Genomic DNA, 18,893 nt, shown 5'->3' on the forward strand with positions numbered 1-18,893 from the left:
TTTTTATAAATGCAGATGTAACACTTGTACTAATGTTGAAGAGAATTGTATGTGCAGTACTTTCATATGGCACCTAGTTTTTTTATTGTCATCAGTAGTGTATCATTTTTATGGGAAAAAAAAAATCTCTAAAACAAGAGCTTGTAAAAGTTTACTTTTTATTGAGAGTAAAGTTTAGGTTATGTACATCACCGAACACGGCATCAGTTTTGATTGTATTGCAATGCGAGCAAAGCAGGAACGTAGAAAAGAACATTACAGAGCATTGGTGGACTTGAGAGGCCGCATCAGAGGATGTCAACACGAGCAAAAGACTGGTCTGTGCCAAGGTTGTTCTCCACAAACACTTCGTACTTGCCCGCATCGGACATCTTTGCATGTTTGATGGTCAAGATTGTGTTGGTTTCTCCAATGTCATAAAATACCCTGGAAGACAATGACATCCCCACTGTATCACTTTATTTGCCCTGTACAGTAAATGAACAGGTCTTGGAGGCGTTAGTGCACACAAAGATTGATGATGCACATAGTCTGTACATACAGTGCAAAGAATACATACATTGCAGACAGTGCAAGAGATATCCTTGACAATAGATTTTCCTTGATATATTCACTGTGTTGATATCAACAAATTGTCACTTTGTATTGATAAGAATATCTCATTCAGTTTCCAATAATGATTCAGTCGCTTTTGAAAAATGCAGTGCACATTGTCATTTATACATAGACACATCCTGTCAATGCAATATGATAAATAGTAGGTACTATTGCTGTCCTTCTTACTGAATCCCTAACACACTCAGTGTTAGAGACGAAAGCAAATGTGTTTGCATTTGAAAAAGACCCACCTGTCATCCTCCTCAATGTCATCTCCATCTTTGAGCCAGGCAACATCTGGTGGAGGCTCTCCACTTATTTCAGCTTTGAGTGTCACTGTTGTTCCTTTCTTAGCCTTGATGTTGTCTGGGCCTTTGGAAACCTTAGCAGGGACTGGGAGAACATGAGGCAAATTCTCCTGTTAGCCATGTGATCACTTCCTAACCAGCTGAGGATAAAATGGACAATGTAACACAATGCATCAAATTCTTCCATATGCCAGGTATTGCTGCAAACCTAAAACTGAAATCTCTCTAGCCGAAATCATAATTAACACGTGTGGCTATTGTTTTAGGTGGAAAATGTGAAGGTTCCTGTTTAAAGGATGTTTCAATCTAGCATGATATTTCAATCTGGGTTATTCACACACTGGTTTAGACACTACTAAACACTAGACAAAATACAGAAGGAATAAGATTTGGCAATTCTGATGAGGTTTCTAAAACTGGAAAATATTAGCACTTGGCACCAGGTAAACACGGGTCATTTTGGTGGCTGCTGAATCCTGTTATTTCTGCTGGCCATTTTGGTATGTAGCAGTCTGTACCCAATTAATCTTTTCTACTTCATCGGCCAAGAAATGGAAGCGCTTGGTGTAATCCTGAATCCACCTGCCCTTGTGGCCACTGGACAAATTTGTGTTTCGTTCCCTGGAGGAAAGTATCAAGTAAGCCACATCTATAACTAACACTCTGTACACACCCTCCACTAGGATACAAGCAGATCCAGATGTCTGTCCAAATGGGTTCTTGATGGTAACAGTGTATTTCCCCAGATCAGATAGTTCTCCATCCCGAACCACCAGTGCCACAAAATCTGGGTCTTCAAAAACATAGCGGTATTTGGAGCCGTCTTTCAACTCTTTGCCATCTTTGTACCAGACGATGAATGGATCTGGGAAAGCGCTAACCCTGCACTCCAGCTTTGCAGCACTCCCCTCCAGGAGAACCACATCTTTGAGTTCCTGTAAGATCTTGGGAGGACCTTTCTCCCGCAGCTCTTTACGAGATCTGTGTGTCAAACACAACAATTTGTTTTTCTATAGCAATTATTAACATATTTTGCAGGCAAAATACACTTGAAAATCACTGATGTCAAAGACCAAACATTCTCTAAGGTACCTGTGGCCTCGGAAAGAGGCTTGGATGCGAATGGCAGCCTCTTGGATCTGAGGATCATTGATGTTTAGCGTGCACCCAGGCGGGGGTGCAGCCTTAGCTTTGGACATCTGTGATCAGAACTGGAAATTGCCAGTTATAAGGAATCTGAAAATAATTTCTACAGATCAGTTATACATTATACACCTGTGAATACATTTGCAGCAGAACTTATTCACAGGTTCCTCCTCCTGCTCTGACAGATCAGGAGGTCTCCAGTTGTGAGGAACATGAACATACATTACTAAGATACACAAATATGTTACCTTACAATTTTGTCTTGTCTTCAGTCTTAATGTCCCATATCTTACCCTCCACTTGAGATGTACTCAAGAGTCAGCAAACTTGAGAGACTTCAGGCTTTATATCTTAAGGCCAGGAGGAGCCTTTTCAGTCCACAAGGACCAAGGCAGAGCAGGCATCACTTAAGACATTCCCTCTCCTACTCTGGATCTTCATATTAGGAAATACTCAGCAGGACAAGGGTGATTGAAGATGCACAGCAAATGCTACAGATATAGAAGTTTGTCCATCCTTATATAGCCTTTGCATCAAATACTCTGGAGAAGGACTTGAGCAGTTAAATCAATTAGTGGTTATTTACATGCCAAAGGGAGAGGCTGAAATGTGAGAGGTCCCTGGTGAAAATACAGAAACAGAAGTTGTTGTCTGCTGGGACGCTCACAGTGATCAAACACCAAAACTGACCACAGTCCGAGACTGTAGCATGAAGTCATAGACCTATAAAGATCCTCGGCTTGAGTGGCAACATCAACATATCCCTGCTATTTTTATGTCTATTAACTATTAGCAGCAGGGCATATAATGGCTGACATTTACTTAGACACATTAATACATGTAAGGGAATATCCTGTTTTTGTTTGTAACTGATATTATAGTAATACAGGTTTATGTGACGCAGATTGAACTTAATTTGCAACTTGGAATTCCACTTCCAGTGACTGCAACAATTGTCATCCAAAAACAACATTATATTCATATATCTATGTAACGTTTCCTTTATTATTCATAGCCTTAACAGCTGTCATGCCTATTCCATGCCAGGTTCAGAGAGTTCACAAAATAAAATAGCAAGTAGCTGCAACAAATACTATCACTCAATAAATAAACAAATGCAAACACACAAAAAGCATTCAAATTCATATAATCAAAATAAAGAACTAGTCATTCATTGAACAAACTATTTTCTTTTTGAGTCTTATGTCCATCACATGAGGCACTGCAATACATTCCACAAAATACAGTATAGGATGTTGATACAAAATGTGGAGGTTTTGTTATCTTGCATTAGAAACCCTGCTGTCAGTTTACACATAACTGCAAGTAAATTTCATATGGTTACAGAACAGAGTTAGTACATTGCAGGGAATTTAACACTGTTAAGCAACATTGTATTTTCATGCTTATCTTTCCTGTGTTCATTCAAGTTGAAATATTCCCCATGTTGATTAGTTTCCATTCTGCCACAAATTGAGCTAAGACAAATAACTGCATTAATCAACTGCAGCGATTATGCAACGTCAGAATATATAGAATTAGTAAAATCATTTCATGATTAGCCTACTAAATAACCCCATCAATTAATACACGGATTAAAACTATTTGTAATTTTATGCATTATGTAGCTTTATGGGATATCACCTAATCAGACACATGAGTGTCATGCTATGGCAGCTCTTAAAATTAAATCCACAGCTATAAGGAGATCAGATAAATTACACCTTATGTGTTATGTTTGCAAATCCTTACTTGAATTTGATACATATAACAACAAAATGATTGAAAATCCAAAATTTGTGCAAATGTTTCACATGCTGATCATAAAACTGGACTTGCCCTTGGATGGCAAAGCTATATAAAAGCAACATTACAACTTATCTACACTAGTAAATTAAATACTCAATGTATCATTAAAATGTATCGTATAACAGCTAATGTAATGTTTAATTCCATCTTTTACAGTAACACCCCCTCCCTTATTTTTGAAGAAAAAGGGTCTCTGAACTATCTTCCATTTAACAAACTTGGTAATATCTAAAAACCAAATAATACAAACTCCTTTCCAAAGCAGTAGGTCTAACAGCTGAAAATCAGAACTAAAATAATAAGAGTTAATATACTTGCTATCACCAATGTGTGGATGAAAATCCTCTCTCAATAATTATTCATAAAATAAGCTGTGTGTTTTTTTTTTTTTTTTTTTTAATGCTAACAAATGCTAACTCTTTAAGGGCACTTGTGAGGCACCCTAATATCACCATTAGGTTTCTAGAGTGATTTACTTTACCTTGGAAACCCTAAATGATCTCATGTCATACTAGTATCTCGTGTAAACGTCTGCATGCACAATCAGTGTGTAATTTGACTGCCTGACTTGGCACAGTAAAAACTTTGCACTGAACTCGGAGATGAGTGTAAATATTCCTGTATGGGTAATCAAAGTGCATTGGGCATTGAGCAGATAATAATTGGACTAAGTTGAGATGGAATCTAGTGTTTTTAGTGTTGGCGGCAGCAACTCCCAAAAGTGCCCACAGGACCAAGTGCCAGCACTGTGACAGTCTCACATGCAGCCACTGGCATTGCCATTGCTTTGAGCAGATGCGTTTTGAATGGGGAAACTTTCTGGTAGTGCAAAATGCTCACCCCCACCCCCACCCCCTATCCCATTCGGGAACATTAGAGCAAAACATTTTGCATTGATGTAAAGTGTTGTATTCTAATAGCCCTTGTAGAAGATTCACCATCATAACCTCTTACCCTTTTTTTAAGCCCATTCTGGAACCGCTACAATTTTGACGATTGTTTGAGGTGCTATGACAATATAAAAGCTCAGCTGGCACAATATACACTGCTCTAAAGTTATAGATTTCTCTTCATATTCAAAAATATTTATCATTATAGGTTGTAATCATTGATCAAAGACAGAATTAGACATCATACAATTGACTTCCATATTCCAATAGCATTACTCATAGTCATTTGGCTGCTACTCTTAAAATGGGGGCCATATGATAATGAGACCCAGATTGTAGATGGGTCACTGTGGGAAAGGCATCATTTGTCTTATAATTTACCGAGAGTTGTCTTCAGCAGTTCTTGTTTTTGGGGTCTCATGCATGGCTTATGCACTTTTCTCACATGACGCATTAAAATTGTATGACAGTCATGTTGGGCCTATTGATGGTGAGTTACCACAATAAGCCAGGATGTGTCCTCTCAGTTTAGAGATGACGGTAAGAAAGAAAGTAATTATTTTATCCAAAATTTTTGCAAAGGTACAAACCTTGAGGTACTAACTTGATGACATTCTGCCTTATATGAACAAGGTCCACCATATAAAGAAATGCAACCACGCTCTGGTACTAACATTTCCCTCAGGCTTGAAGGAAGGCATTCTTTCAGGTTTTCTTTGAGAACCAGTATGGCCTCTCTAAAAACACAAAGAGGTGATGTCTTTGTAGATCAGGGCCGATGCTGGTTTCTTGTGTTTGTATCCTCTCCCGACCAAGTCCAACAACTCACACCAGGAGTGACCACCCCTATCTCTTGGCCCAAAGTCTTGACTCGCTGTGAGCATGTGCCCCTCTTACGATTCTGCCAGCTTGTGTTTAGGAGCCTGTTTTCACTGGGTGACAGTGGTGGGTGAGACTGGCATATTTGGGATGGTGGGGCTCGTGGGGGTTTGTGGCGAGCTCTGGTAGGACCGTAAGAGAACTTTGTGCTTGGTGGCCACCTCCTCTCGCTTGTGCTGCTGGTCAGCCAGGAATTCCTTGAGACGGGTTGTTGTAAAGGTGAGAGTCTGCCTACGAAGGCGCATCAGGTAGGCATCTTGGAGCCAAGAGTTATTGAAGCAGTCCTTGATAGATGGACGAGCCCTGGTAAAGAGCAGAATGTAAAGATTCAAATATTTTTCAAGTGATGATTGCAGTGATACCTTAGTGCATGAACATGCAGTATATATAATCAATGCCTTATACAATTCTCAAATATGTTTTTGCATGTGAACATTCCCATATAAATCTAAAGAATTTACTTTTAGAGGAAATAGCTTGCAAGGTTAAATAAGAATGAAAAAATTGAATGAGACTGCATATTTTCAGACAGATGGAACCTATTAATTGAGTAAATGATCACTTGTATCAAATAAAGAACACTTTCTGTGGTTGTAAAATCAGGTCTTTCATTCAAAGTTAATGACAGTCAACCAGCAAATATAATATGCTCAAAATATACCAGTTCATATAGGCTAATAATGTTATCATTTATACTTGCCAATATAAGCCAAATTTTGTGTGCAGTAATGGACAATACAGATTGTGAGCACATGTAGAGCTTACCAAGGGTAGCTACAGAGGATCTTTTTAAGGAACAGAGAGGCACTTTGGGACACATTCTGGTAGAGTTTAGAGAGGTCAAACTTTGCTGCCTGGATCCTGGCTTCAGTCTCCTGTGGATCATTCTCCAAGAAAGGTGACCTCCCACTCAACCTGCATAATCAGGTATAGTTTGGAAATACATGTCAATAAGGTGGATTTCTCAGACCACATGCACAATGTGCACTAAAATAAAAACACATTAGTAAATTGGTCACTGGGCTGGTTCGTTGAATTACAACAGCATTACTTTGAATAATGCGCATTTCTTATAAGTACAGTGTCCAGTACAGGAAAGGCATCTTTGCAAATGCAGTTAACAAATCACTGATTCTTGAGAATTTGGATAAATCATGTCCCACTAAGAAAAATGCTATTTCTGCTGGAAATTTACAACATTTTAATGAATAAAAAGAATCAAAGGCATAATCAGGAGGTCCTTTGCACATTTGTAAGGTTCTTTTATAGGTTTATTTTTAATTTTTATTAATTTAATGATTATATGTTGGCCCATGGCCTACAAAACCAGTTGTCCTTAGATAGGAGATAGTCATTTCAACTTAATTAAAACAACAAAAAGTAATAATTTCATTGAATAATATCTTTACCACATGAAAGAGTACATCATAATATCTATTAAAAACTACAAACAATGGGTTTTGAACAATATTTACTATTATTTTGTGGTTGCTCAAAATGTGTCCCAGATATTCGTCACCACCGTCAGATATTTATTTAAAAAATAATAATAAAAAAACTACAAGGTCAATTACATTCCTGAGGGCCCCTTTTCAAACCTTCAGCTCTAATGCATGCTTCAAGACCGCTCAGGCTCCTGGAAGTTTGCTATTTTCTCTTAAATCTCTTCATATTTTTGGACACTGCTACTGTCACAACCATAAATTGTCAACACCGTCACTTCTGTATAAAAAATATTAAATTAGATTGTGGAATAAATGTATACTTTTTAAGAAGAGGTCTGATGTAGGTAGCAACAGGAGGGAAACAAGATGGCTAATGTGAACAACTCATGCTTATCATGTGAAAGAGTAGGTTTTGTCACCACTGTCAGACGTCACCCACCGTCAGGTTTTCTGTGTGACGGTGATGACTGAAGTCTGAAAAATGCTTATAACAGTGCTCAGGATTCTTATTTTTTGTACCAAATAGTTAAATAAAGTTGTTAAGCAAGAAGCCATTGACTTGAGTGGTATAAATTTTGGAAATGTATGTTGTAATGAGGCCACTGTCACCACCGTCAGATTAGTGTCACCACCGTCAGAGGCAGTTATATTTGTTTTAAATGAATATGCTTACAATGTGTTTCTCTGGTGCTGTTGAGTTATTAAAGTAATAGTCTCTTTAATACAAAAATACGTTTTTCAAATAAAAAAAAAAAAAAACATTACGGTGCCGGTGTTGACAAAAACAAAGTAGCCTAATAACTGGAAAAACCTATTTTATGAAAAAAATGCAAAATGAGGAGGTTGCACCGGTACATTGCTGAACAGCCAAGACCTTGGCCTATAATGATATACCTTCAGATTTTGTAATTTAATGCACTTTTTTTTCAAAATTAAAACCTGTTTTATCCAAATTCCCAAGAATCAGTGAAATCTTTACTCACAAACATTTCTGTTTAAAAGGGATTTACTGTGCAGAAACCATGAAAGTAACAGTACTCACATGATGAAAGCCAAAACGCCTATGCTCCAGATGTCAGCTGGAGGGCCCACCACATCTCCTTTCAACATTTCTGGAGCTGGAAAGAGAAGACATGGAAATGAAAAACAAGTCAACAACAACACTCCATCCTCATTCGAGCTATAATTACATCTGCAGATCACTAATATTTGGCAGCCTATAGTTTATGACATCCTGTATTTGATGTGTGTCATTACTTGCTGCTGTTTGCATGGCTCTCTAAAATATGTAAATGATCAGTTTTAGTTTGTTTAATTTAATGTCTGACAGAAGACATTCTTTTTCACAGCCAGGGCACACCATAAACATAACACAGTTCCACAAGTAGGTCTTTTACATATATTCTCCTTGTATTTCATTGTTTCTGTGTCCTTGGGTAACAGTTGTAAAAGAGTTGCTACTCTTAATGGGTTACCTCAATAGATAAAGGATTATTTTACATTTTCACATGCAATGTATGCTTAAAGAAGCAATACGTAAGAATTTTATCCCCTCATTTCACAAAATGACCATAATATATCTGCATGTGTTTGACTGAGTTGCTGATGAATATCATTAACTCAATATTAGATGCTCAAATTTCTGGCACTCAGTGCTCACTTCCTAATTAGTAGTCTAGTTTTGAGCTTGCTTCCCCACCCCAGGGCTTCATACCGCATTCATTTTGCATTGCGTTGATATATTACCTCTTCACCATCGAGCTTACTCATCTCTGTTTCAAAAATGTGACTTCACAGTGCAGTTTTCTGTCTAAACTGCTGAGATAAATTCCAGTGTGTTAATCCTTTTTGTGGCTATCCTCCAGTTTGTTAGCAGAGTATGTGTTGGATTGACCTGTGCCTGTTCATTTCTTTGGTTCTCGATCGGTTGTGAAAATCAGGACCCTTACACATGTATTCTAGTGTACCAACAGGAGGGCTGAACTGCTTGAGGAAGAGAGGGTTGAAGCTCTGGGCGCTGCCAAAGTCAATGATTTTGATGACATTCATGTAGGTGACAATGACGTTCTCTGGCTTGATGTCCAGGTGGAGGATGCGTCGGGTGTGCAGGTAGTCCAGGCCCTGGAGAATCTGAACAATATAGGCCACCACGTCATCCTCCGAGTAGCGGAATCTGAAAGACACCAGAGAACAACAGGGCTGAATATTTTGAAGGCATTTACTCATAGATTCATTTCTGGCTAATCTTGAAAAAACGAGTCAAGTCTTTAATTTATCCACTGGTACACTTGATCTTTTCACTTTGTTGAGATCACATATTCATCTACCCTCACTCTTTACTGATGGAAAATAAGATGAGAGCAATATACCAAACAACAGCCAAAAATTCAGTTTTTTCTGTTTTACTACTCAGTATTACCAACTAATAACTATAATACAAGCTATGGCCGTTTTTAACCAAACATTCAAGACAATATAAAGGAATTCACTGATTCCCACTGTAAAAGGTATTTTGCTTTGTCTTCTCATTGAGTATAATGGAGTATCAGTTACTGTACTCCCATCAGCAAAGTGCCAATTTACTACAGAAAGTTAGTTTTTTTGCCTGTACCTGTCTATGAGGCTGTACAGCAGCTCCTTCCCACTGCAGCACTCAGAGATGAGGACCAGGTAACGTGGTGTGACGTAGGCTTCGTGCAGAGACATGATCTTCTCATGGTGAAGTGACTTGAGGATGTCGTACTCCTGCAGCACCGCCTGCTTGTTGTCTGCCTCGTATGGTACAATCTTAGCCATGAACAGATTGCCCGTGGCGTTCTCCCGACACTCACGGATAACACCAAACCGACCCCTGTGTGAGGAGGAATAAAAGAGGCATACATATTTGGGTGTATCTAGTGGGGGTTGTTTTTTTAGTGTGGGCTTAACTACATAAGGAAAGAAAGCAAATTCAAGGAACACATCAAGAAAAAGTTCAAAGCTTTTAATCCACTGGCTTGTTGATTGAAATGCATTAGACGCTTACAAACTGCTAACACATTTTAGCCTTGTTGGTCAGAATGAAACAGTTCCATGCAGAATAAAGTTGCTTTAACTTTTTTTTATTATGAGTAGATTTCTTTTGTTTTCTGATGTTAAAAATCAATTTTGTCAAACAATTGAGTTACCAATGCTTTTAACACTCTACTTTGTTTTCAGGATTTGTAGTTGCAAAGTAGTTCTGCCTAACCAATACAATCATTACCTGGCTTTCTCATCCATGAAGGTGTAAGGTTTTTGAGGAACTCCCTGCCGCAGAGATCCCTCTCCAGGTCTCCCCAAGGGTGTCCTGCGTCCAGAAGGGGTTATCCGCCCCGATGGGGTGATTCGTCCAGATGGGGTACTGTGGCTGTCACCTCCTTGCCCCACTGGTGTCAGACTAGACACGAGCACCACAGGTGGGGAGACAACAGGAGTGGCAGCGGGGATGCTGGTTGCTGGGGTGGAGGCGGATGGGGAAGGAGGTGTAACACGAGTTGTTGCAGCTGGTATGTACATCGGCACAGATGAAATAGGTTTCCCGATGACAGGGGCAGGTGGTGGTACAGGTGAAGGGGGGGTTTTGGTAATGGGAGGGACTACACTGACAGGACTCTGAGGTTTAGGAGGGACAGCAGGGGGAGGTGCGAGCTTAGTTTGCGGTTTACCAACATTAATGTTAAGGGTGGTTTTGGCTTTGGCTGGAGTGGATTGGACTGTTGCAGTGGTCTGGATGGGAGCTTGGTGGGAGGGGGCTGTGCTAACAGGCAGAGGGGCGGCAGTAGGGCTAGCAGCTGTTTGAATAGTGCGTGTTGGAGAAACAGATTTAGCCACAGATATAGGTGGAGGAGAAACTGAGGTGGTGGGAGGAGCAGGTTGGGTTGATGATGATGTAGGTGGTTTACTAGGAGCGGGCTTAATGGGGGGCACAGTCATGGATGACATCATAACCACAGGGGGAGCAGGAGAGGCAGCAGGGACAGTCTTGACCACCACAGTAGCACTGGATTTCACTGGTTCTGTTCAGACAAAAAGCAAAGGAGGATACACTTCAGGGGCTTTATGACTGAACTCGATACATGCAACTTCATACATACCTACAGTTTCACTCCAGTCTTAAAGCTAATGTGTTACAAACATTGTCCAACAGTGTACAGTTTGCAGTATACAATATGTCATCCCTAACTTGGCACATCAACAACACACACAGAAAACAGCACACTTTTTAACAAGTGTATCTCAATAGAGACTGTAAAACTTTTTTTTATCTTTTATCTTCAATGACAAGCATCAGTGTGGTAAAAGCAAGTATGTAGAAAATACTTCAGTGGTACCCAATATAGTTTTCCTTGTAAACACAATTGATTTTGTCTACATTCAAAATTTCCCATACTGATGGCAAGCTGAGAAAACATTTTATGTCAATAAAATTCGGACCCAGAGGGTAAGAACGATTAGCAAGTTAGGCAGATAGCTTTAAAAAAGTGTTTTTTTTTTTAAAATCTCCCCAGTTGAAATAAATATAGGGATCAATTATTTTATTATGATTATGATTATTATTATTGTTGTTGTTGTTGTTGTTGTTATTATACATACCTGAAGAATCCAGGCATACCACTTCTGAGAGATTACTGTAAGGTCCTTGGCCTGCTTTGTTGACACAAGCCACCCTGAACCTAAAGGAGCCCCCTGCTGGCAGGTCGACCACATTGTAATAACAGTCGGCCACCCCTGTTGCCACTATTAGCCAGTTACTCTCACCTGAGGATGAAAAAAGCCACTATGTCCATGATATAAACACACTTAGGTCATTCTTCCAAAGATAATTTTGCTGTTAATTTTCCTGCCTGATTCAAATAATTGCTGTTTTACTGTTGAAAACCTCATAACTTCAGTTTTGGTTTTATACAACCCTTTCAAAACCTTCAGTAAAATTCAAAAAATCCAAAAGCGTCAAACTGACAATAGTGCCACCTGCCCTTGCTAAAATAAACAATAAAAATAAATCCTTGTTAGTCAACTGACCCTCTGCTCTCCTCTCCAGAGAATATGTGCAGGGGGCCATGGTGTCGGAGGGCCTCCATAGTACCAGAGCTGTATTCTTGTATTTCTGAGGAACCTCAGGGGTCCCAGGGCTATTGGGAAGACCTGTGACGGCAAAGAAGTGTTAACTGCATTAAGCCACAGTATTGGACCACACTATTGTTGAGTGATAGAGGGTTTAGCCACTCATGAGTGTATTTGAAAGCCAAATTCAAATAACTTTCTGTGATGGACAACTGACAGCGAAGTGTATGGGCAATTTCTTCATACATTAACACACACAATGCTTTTGGACTAAAATCTGCTTACGAGCAAGGGAGATTGTGCAGGAGCTGGAGACTGTAGCCAAGGGATTTTTAGCCACGCATTCATAGAGCCCTGCATCCTTCTTGGTGGTTTGCATGATCATCAGTAGCTGCCGGCCATCAGGGCACGAGATCATGTTCATCCTGGCATCAATCTCCAGGGGCTTCTTATCTGGGGAAGCACAAATGAAAAAATGGTGTTGAATTGACTGATTTTTAACTGAACAACAAACAGCTCAAAAATTTCAGAAAGAAATCTGTTATCAGAAGTAAACCAAACACATGAATGCTGGTGTAAATATTTTTAACCTCAGTTTTATAGTCATAATTTATGTTTTTCTGTCCTGGAAAGCTTACAAGTCAGTGATAATGAATGACTCACTTCACATCATGACTCACTTCACAGAATGAAGTTATTTTGATTATCTATCTATGGTACCAGCAGTTAGGCAACACTGTCTTATCTTAACAGAGACCTTACCTTTCATCCAGGTGATGTGTGGATGGGGGCTGCCTGCTGGCAAACAGCTGAGAGTGACTGGATCCCCTTCCAGCAGGACATGGTCCCTCAGTTTGATGTGGAACACAGGAGGGAAGTCTTGGATTCATGGGACAATGATTAAACCATTAAAATAGAAGTGTAAGTGTCAACTTAAAAAGGTATATTTATTAAACCCAGTGATAGTGTAACACATGGTCCCTGCCATTACTGGAACTACATGTAAAGATGCTGGCCTCTGATCAGTTACAACCATCATTCATTCAGTCTTTGTTACTCAATGTCCCTCTCAACTTCTCTGTGGTCTACAGAAAATTAATGAAAATTCTTTGTGAATAAAATGAATAACACATCTTCAGCTGTATAATGATAAAATGCATATGTATGAAGCAATACAAATCTATGACTAGTTGTGTTGACATATGTGTTTTATGTGCTGTGATTTGATAGGCCATTCAGTAGCAGTATACAGTATTTATGTCAGTAGCTTCAGCAACCATAATCTTAATAATGACACATTTCACTTGTAGTCTCTCAATGTACATTCGTGAGGGACTTACCAGAAGCAAGTCTGGAGTACTGGCGTGAACGTAGGGAGCTATTTTCTCTCGAGATGGCTGTAGGGATGTCAGGCTGTGACACAGTTTTGTCCCGCTTCCCTCTAGTCAGACCCCATCGATCCCAGCGAGACCTACGCTCAACCTCCACACCTGTGAGAAAACAACAAATTTAATTATAGTTGAAATAAACATGTTCAGAATATGAAACAGCTCCTTACATGCATCATGAATTCATGTATTAAGTGAAAATAATCCCTTGGTAAATTTCATCAAACCTACACTCTATATGAAAATGTCAGACTCAGAACACAAAATAAATCTGTACCATTTAATTTCAAGTGAACCAAACTTTGATGACATGAGGAAAGAAATATACTCCTTACCCTTTGATGTTTCTGATTTGAGGCTGGACATGGAGTCCAGTGACTCTGATGAGGCACCATTACCAGCCTGAGACCCCAGCTGGTTCTGAGGAATAGTGCTCTTCATAGCACGACTCTCTGATGTTGAACGACGAAGCATGGAAAGAATGGGAGTCCTCTTGGGTTCCTTCTCTTCTGATGCTTTCCTTTCCTCTGAGTAGCTGCGAATCCTGGTGGAAATTCCAGCCACAGTCGATTCAATCTTCCTACGCATTGCCAAGACAGGTGATTCTGTGGGTTTCTTAAGCTCCTTATCATCTTGTTCTGGCATGTTATCGTTGCCACCATCCATTCGCATCATTTCCACCTCCTTCTTGTCCTGTGACCCTCTTCGGCCAAGAGTCCAAGAAGGCCTGCGCCTTGAAGCAACCGAATCGTCATCTTTGGCCTTTTCCTCTTTGCGCTCAGCTGAAGGTGTTCTCTTCAAGCGCATAGAAAGCCTCCTCATAAAACCTTGGTCCTTTTGAGCTTCACGAAGGTCCTGGACTGACTTTGATTTCTCCTCAAGTCTCCGAGGAGTAAATTCCAATGGTGCACCAGTTGGCCGAGGGCGGTACATCTCTTCACCTGACTCTGTCGAGTCTGAAACAGTTGGTTTGTCTTCATTCTTTGACCAGGGCAGAAATTTGAGACTTCTTGTGAGGGAGGACTCACGCTTTTTGAAGCGAGCCTCAAAGACCTCCTCAGAGGAAATGTCCTGTAAGTCAGCTCCTGCTGAGTGGTCTCGTTGGGGAGGGGCTTGCGTGAGGGTTCTTGGTGGACTGGGCTCTTTTGTTATCATTTCAGGTGATGCCACCCTTGAGTAGACAGCAGGGTGCTCGGTGGTTGACATGCTAACTGGCTTTGATGGACCAGGGAAAGCAGGAGACATGTTGACAGGAGCAGGTGCAGATGTGGGTATGAATGTTTCAGCTGCCACTGAAGTTGGTGAAGGGGCTGTAACAACTATAGGCGTAGAGGGACCCAATGGTGGTTCATTCAGTGGCTGAAGCGAGGGGACCATGATGGTTTGCATAATGCTAGCATATGCCGAAGTTGTACCATCTGGAAGAACAACACGAGCAGGAAGTGAGGGTGTTACATAAGTTGATACATTTGCTGTAGGGTGGGAATATTCTGGTGTAGGTGTCACCATCACTGAGCTTGTGGTGATCGTTACCTCAGAAGATTTAACAGACATATTTACTTCCTCTTCTACCTTTTCCATTACTTCCTCATTCTCTTTGGCTTTAGTCTCAACAGTGACTGTCTTCTTCTCCACTTCCTCCATCATCTCTTCTTTTTCTTCTTCTATTTTCTCTTCTAACTTAGAGTTTTGGGCCACAAGAGGAGGAGTAGACTCTCTCTGTCCCATATACTCTGATTCAATCATTGGTTCTTCTGAGATGCTCATGTCTTTCTCTGAGAAACCACTTGTGCTTGATCTCTCATCAAAATTACTGTCTGTGGTCACACCATCCATTTTTTCACTTATAGTATCATCAGGCTTAGTTTCTCTCTCCATTAATGACTCTTCACTTTCCATTTTGGTTGGACTCTCTTGCACAATAGATTCTGGAGTTGGTGGTTTTGGTGAAGGCTCTCTCGGGGTCACAGGACGGGAGTCCAGCTTTATTTGTTCAGTGAGAGCTGACATAGAAATAGCTTCCTTAAGCCTCCGCTCCTCTATTTGTGCCAAGGGAATCTCCAAGGGGGCTCCTGAGCGTCGGTGTAAAGGTATAGGCTCCGAATCACCTTGACTGAAAGAAGCACTTTTGCGAAGAACTTTAGGTTTAGGAACATCGTCCCTTGGGGAGTCACTGGATGCAGCCCTGGTTAATGTGGGAGGGCCTAGACGAGCGGCACGAGGATAGCGCTCTGAGGATGTTGCACGTTTTTCATCTCCCATTCCTAATGTCTCCAACAGAGGGCCTCGGAGTCCACTCATCTTGTTGTCCACAGAACCACGAAGTAGTCGTTGTCTCATGAGCTCCAGTTTCAGAGCATAGTCCTCCTGACTCATCTTGGCGGCTCCTGGGCTGGTGCTCCTACGTGGCAGCTCCATAGAAACAGCTTTTTTGAGAACCCTCCTACCATCCTCTGGGTTTCCTTCTCCAGCACCTTCCTCTGGTGTAATGCGGAGCAATAATGCACTGTCGGCTGAGCCCCCGCGTCTTAGTTCTCCTCTTCTTCTTCCACTCTCTGGCATGTCTGACTCCATGCTGGAACCCCTCCGCAGAGGCTTTCTAGACAGCTCTGACTTTTGTGGTAATTCAGCAGGTGGCTCTTCATCTGAAGAACCCTTATCATTTTCTTGTGTTGGTCTCTTCCTAGGGCGCCCCTTACTTCCAAATTCAACCCCTTCTTTATCTGTACCTTTAGGTTCACACTCCATTGCCTCCTGGGTTTGCCCAGCAGACCCAGACCAGTCAGTGGTTCCATTCTGCTTCCCCGTTTCCTGCTCATTGCTCTGGATATCATTCAGCGACATCCTAGATCCAGAAAATTCCATGTTAAGTGGCATCGGAATGAAGGGAAGTTCATCAATGTCCTCATCAGAGTCGGAGGATGATGATGCCAGTGGAGACCCCTCTTTAAGATGCCTGGGAACTGCGATGGAGATATGGCTGGAAGAATCGTTCAGCAACTCAGGTATGGACCTCATGACCATTTTTGATTTGTAGCTGATTAGAGACCGCTGAAAAAAAGCACAACAACATTGAAAAAGACCATACTTCAAAATAAATAAAACATGAAAGATGATAAAAGACAAAGTAAATCAAAGTATTTGGAATAATTCTAGGAATTTGGGGGTAAAGCAATGCTAAAAACAAAATAAGAATCAAACACTCCCTCACCTGCCATTTTCTGCGAGATACAAACTTCTTCAAAGCCTCTGTATTTATCGCCTTCCCCTTGCTAAGTGTCTGTACAAATAAAAGGAAATAAAGGCACTAAGAATAACTTAGTAATGTAATCTTGCTCAGTGTCATCAAGAGCAAAGCATTGCAGAGGGAGATTGTTGCTGTTGGTGTAACTTTAATCATAGCCACTGTCCTCATCTCACCTTGAACCAGGGGTGTCGGAGACATTCCTGGGTATCAGGTCTCCTAGAAGAAGAAAATTATATTTGACAGGAATTTCAGCTCAGCTTCAGTGTTATACAGAGTGATTAGTTCAACCTGAACAAAAAAAATTACTTGAGTGATTAAAATAAGGCACAGTGGTATCTGACTTTGTTGACAGTTGCATATTTTCAATGACTATTTCAAGAAAATGCTTTAGGAGGCAATTTTGTTGACACATCAGGGACACTTATGATTTCTAGAATGCAAAATGGTCTCAACTCACAGTCTGTCTGCTACCAGCAGTTTTATGAGGAAACCCTTAGCCTCACGGCAAAGGTCAGCAAACATGCTCTCCTCAAAGGCCACGTTATAATTCCTGATGTTCAGCACAGAACTGCGGTCATTCTCCCCAGCAAAAGGAGACACTCCTGTCAGACTGAAAACAGAAATCCATATCTCACACACTAATTATAAGTTCAGAAGCAGTTGATCTTGAATAGGCAGCTGTGTGCCACAATCTGTCCTTTCTTTCTCTCTCTCACCGACATCTGTCAAATCATATGGAACTGTTAAGTTATCAAGAGTCATTTAATTCTTAACAAATTACTGACATCAAAACAAACATATTTATTTCACTGACCCTCTCATTCATGAACCCGACTCATTACTACTTATTTAATAGGAAAAGAAATTAAACTGTTTAACTTACCACAGATATGTAATGACTCCAATCGGCCTAGGGAGATAAAGGAGGTGATTAGAAGAGGAAAGAGCTTGTGTTTGAGATATGATCAAAAATTGTTACACAGGCTGCAGGTATTTTACCATATGTCTGTTGCTTTTGATACAGGAGTCTGATTGACAATTTCTGGTGCCACAAATTCTGGTGTGCCATATTTGCAGTACTGAGCCTCATCAGGTGTGATCTCCACTGCATTACCGAAGTCACAGATTCGGATTTGATCTCCATGTGAGTCTGCCATGAGGATGTTATCAGGCTGAAAACAAAGGTAAGAATGTCATACTGTAATTTCTGTAATTTCATGCCCTACCTTTAGAGTGATTCTCTTGAAATAATATGCAAAATTAAAATCATTCATACAAAAAAGGATAATATTTTAAAGCTGCAAGTAAGGATTACTTCCATTGTCCATTAATTTTTTCAGTTAATCATAAGTGTCAAACATTTTGACAAATGCTCATGGGAAGCTAGCAGAGCCCAAAGTTATGTTTTCAATTTGCTTTTTTTAAAATACATTTTATAAAGCTAAAGATAGAGAGAAGTACGCACAAAAAAATGATTATGATATAAGAATATAAAAGGATGGGAAAGACACTGGCCACAACAATAACAAGTTAGACGCACAGCTACACTGGCATATCTATACCTTGATATCCAGGTGTAAGACATTTAGATGGTGAAGGTAATCCATTCCCTCAAGCAGCTGTCTTATACACGAACGTACCTGGAGGATGCAAAACATAAATTCAACAACCAATTAACGAACACATGATAATTAAACCCATTAAAGTCAAATTAAACTGAAATGTTGAGGTGAGATTCAGAGAAAGGCAATTTACTGTGCATTCACAAAACACGAAGAGGGTGACTCACGTCAGACTCAGCCACTGTAGATTTCTTGGTAAATCTCTCAAGTAGCTCTTCATGGCATCTTTATGCACTGATTAAGAAGATATCCTTTTTTGGCAAATTAGAAATTAGTTTGTGTATGTGTGTGTGTGAGGTCAGTTTATTTATTAAATGCTTGTTTTGTGCCATGAGGGAATTATCCTCAAGTGCTTTCACAGCAACAAACCACAGCAAGACAGAACATGATTTTTTTTACTGCATGTGCATATATCATAGTGGCATGCTTTTTTTTCCTCAAGGTATGTTGTGTAATCTGCATTATAAATACTGTGTA

At 40.2% G+C, this 18,893-nt stretch overlaps 2 protein-coding genes across 2 annotated transcripts in view; both read right to left on the reverse strand.

Annotated features, from left to right (window-relative positions):
- Positions 1 to 287: 287 nt before the first annotated feature.
- On the reverse strand, positions 288 to 2,104 carry LOC115380185 (CAVP-target protein). Its single transcript, XM_030081274.1, has 4 exons — positions 1,998 to 2,104; positions 1,579 to 1,886; positions 849 to 990; positions 288 to 426 (listed from the first exon to the last, which is right to left on the reverse strand). The coding sequence occupies exons 1-4, from the start codon at positions 2,102 to 2,104 to the stop codon at positions 288 to 290; spliced, it is 696 nt and encodes a 231-aa protein (XP_029937134.1).
- A 2,859-nt stretch (positions 2,105 to 4,963) lies between these two features.
- Positions 4,964 to 18,893, reverse strand: part of spegb (striated muscle enriched protein kinase b) — a 45,904-nt gene continuing 31,974 nt past the window's right edge. The window contains exons 23-41 of the mRNA XM_030080666.1: positions 18,584 to 18,641; positions 18,357 to 18,434; positions 17,794 to 17,966; positions 17,678 to 17,704; positions 17,252 to 17,404; positions 16,968 to 17,010; positions 16,759 to 16,827; positions 13,883 to 16,598; positions 13,500 to 13,649; positions 12,922 to 13,038; positions 12,445 to 12,612; positions 12,118 to 12,240; positions 11,689 to 11,853; positions 10,319 to 11,111; positions 9,686 to 9,925; positions 9,024 to 9,247; positions 8,117 to 8,192; positions 6,395 to 6,544; positions 4,964 to 5,932 (exon numbers count right to left, since the gene is read on the reverse strand). Of these exons, the coding sequence (XP_029936526.1) occupies positions 5,680 to 5,932; positions 6,395 to 6,544; positions 8,117 to 8,192; positions 9,024 to 9,247; positions 9,686 to 9,925; positions 10,319 to 11,111; positions 11,689 to 11,853; positions 12,118 to 12,240; positions 12,445 to 12,612; positions 12,922 to 13,038; positions 13,500 to 13,649; positions 13,883 to 16,598; positions 16,759 to 16,827; positions 16,968 to 17,010; positions 17,252 to 17,404; positions 17,678 to 17,704; positions 17,794 to 17,966; positions 18,357 to 18,434; positions 18,584 to 18,641 (5,776 nt within the window). The 3' untranslated portion in view covers positions 4,964 to 5,679. The remainder of the gene's footprint in view (positions 5,933 to 6,394; positions 6,545 to 8,116; positions 8,193 to 9,023; positions 9,248 to 9,685; positions 9,926 to 10,318; positions 11,112 to 11,688; positions 11,854 to 12,117; positions 12,241 to 12,444; positions 12,613 to 12,921; positions 13,039 to 13,499; positions 13,650 to 13,882; positions 16,599 to 16,758; positions 16,828 to 16,967; positions 17,011 to 17,251; positions 17,405 to 17,677; positions 17,705 to 17,793; positions 17,967 to 18,356; positions 18,435 to 18,583; positions 18,642 to 18,893) is intronic.

The sequence above is a fragment of the Myripristis murdjan genome, chromosome 21, assembly GCF_902150065.1.
Source record: "Myripristis murdjan chromosome 21, fMyrMur1.1, whole genome shotgun sequence".
NCBI classification, from domain to species: Eukaryota; Metazoa; Chordata; class Actinopteri; order Holocentriformes; family Holocentridae; genus Myripristis; species Myripristis murdjan.

Coding starts and splice junctions, on each gene's coding strand:
- LOC115380185 (XM_030081274.1), bottom strand. CDS start 2,104: ATGTCCAAAGCTAAGGCTGCACCCCCGCCTGGGTGCACGCTAAACATC. Junction 1,887..1,997: donor GCCTCTTTCCGAGGCCACAG/GTACCTTAGAGA, acceptor TTTGACACACAG/ATCTCGTAAAGAGCTGCGGG. Junction 991..1,578: donor TGCTTGTATCCTAGTGGAGG/GTGTGTACAGAG, acceptor ATGTTCTCCCAG/TCCCTGCTAAGGTTTCCAAA.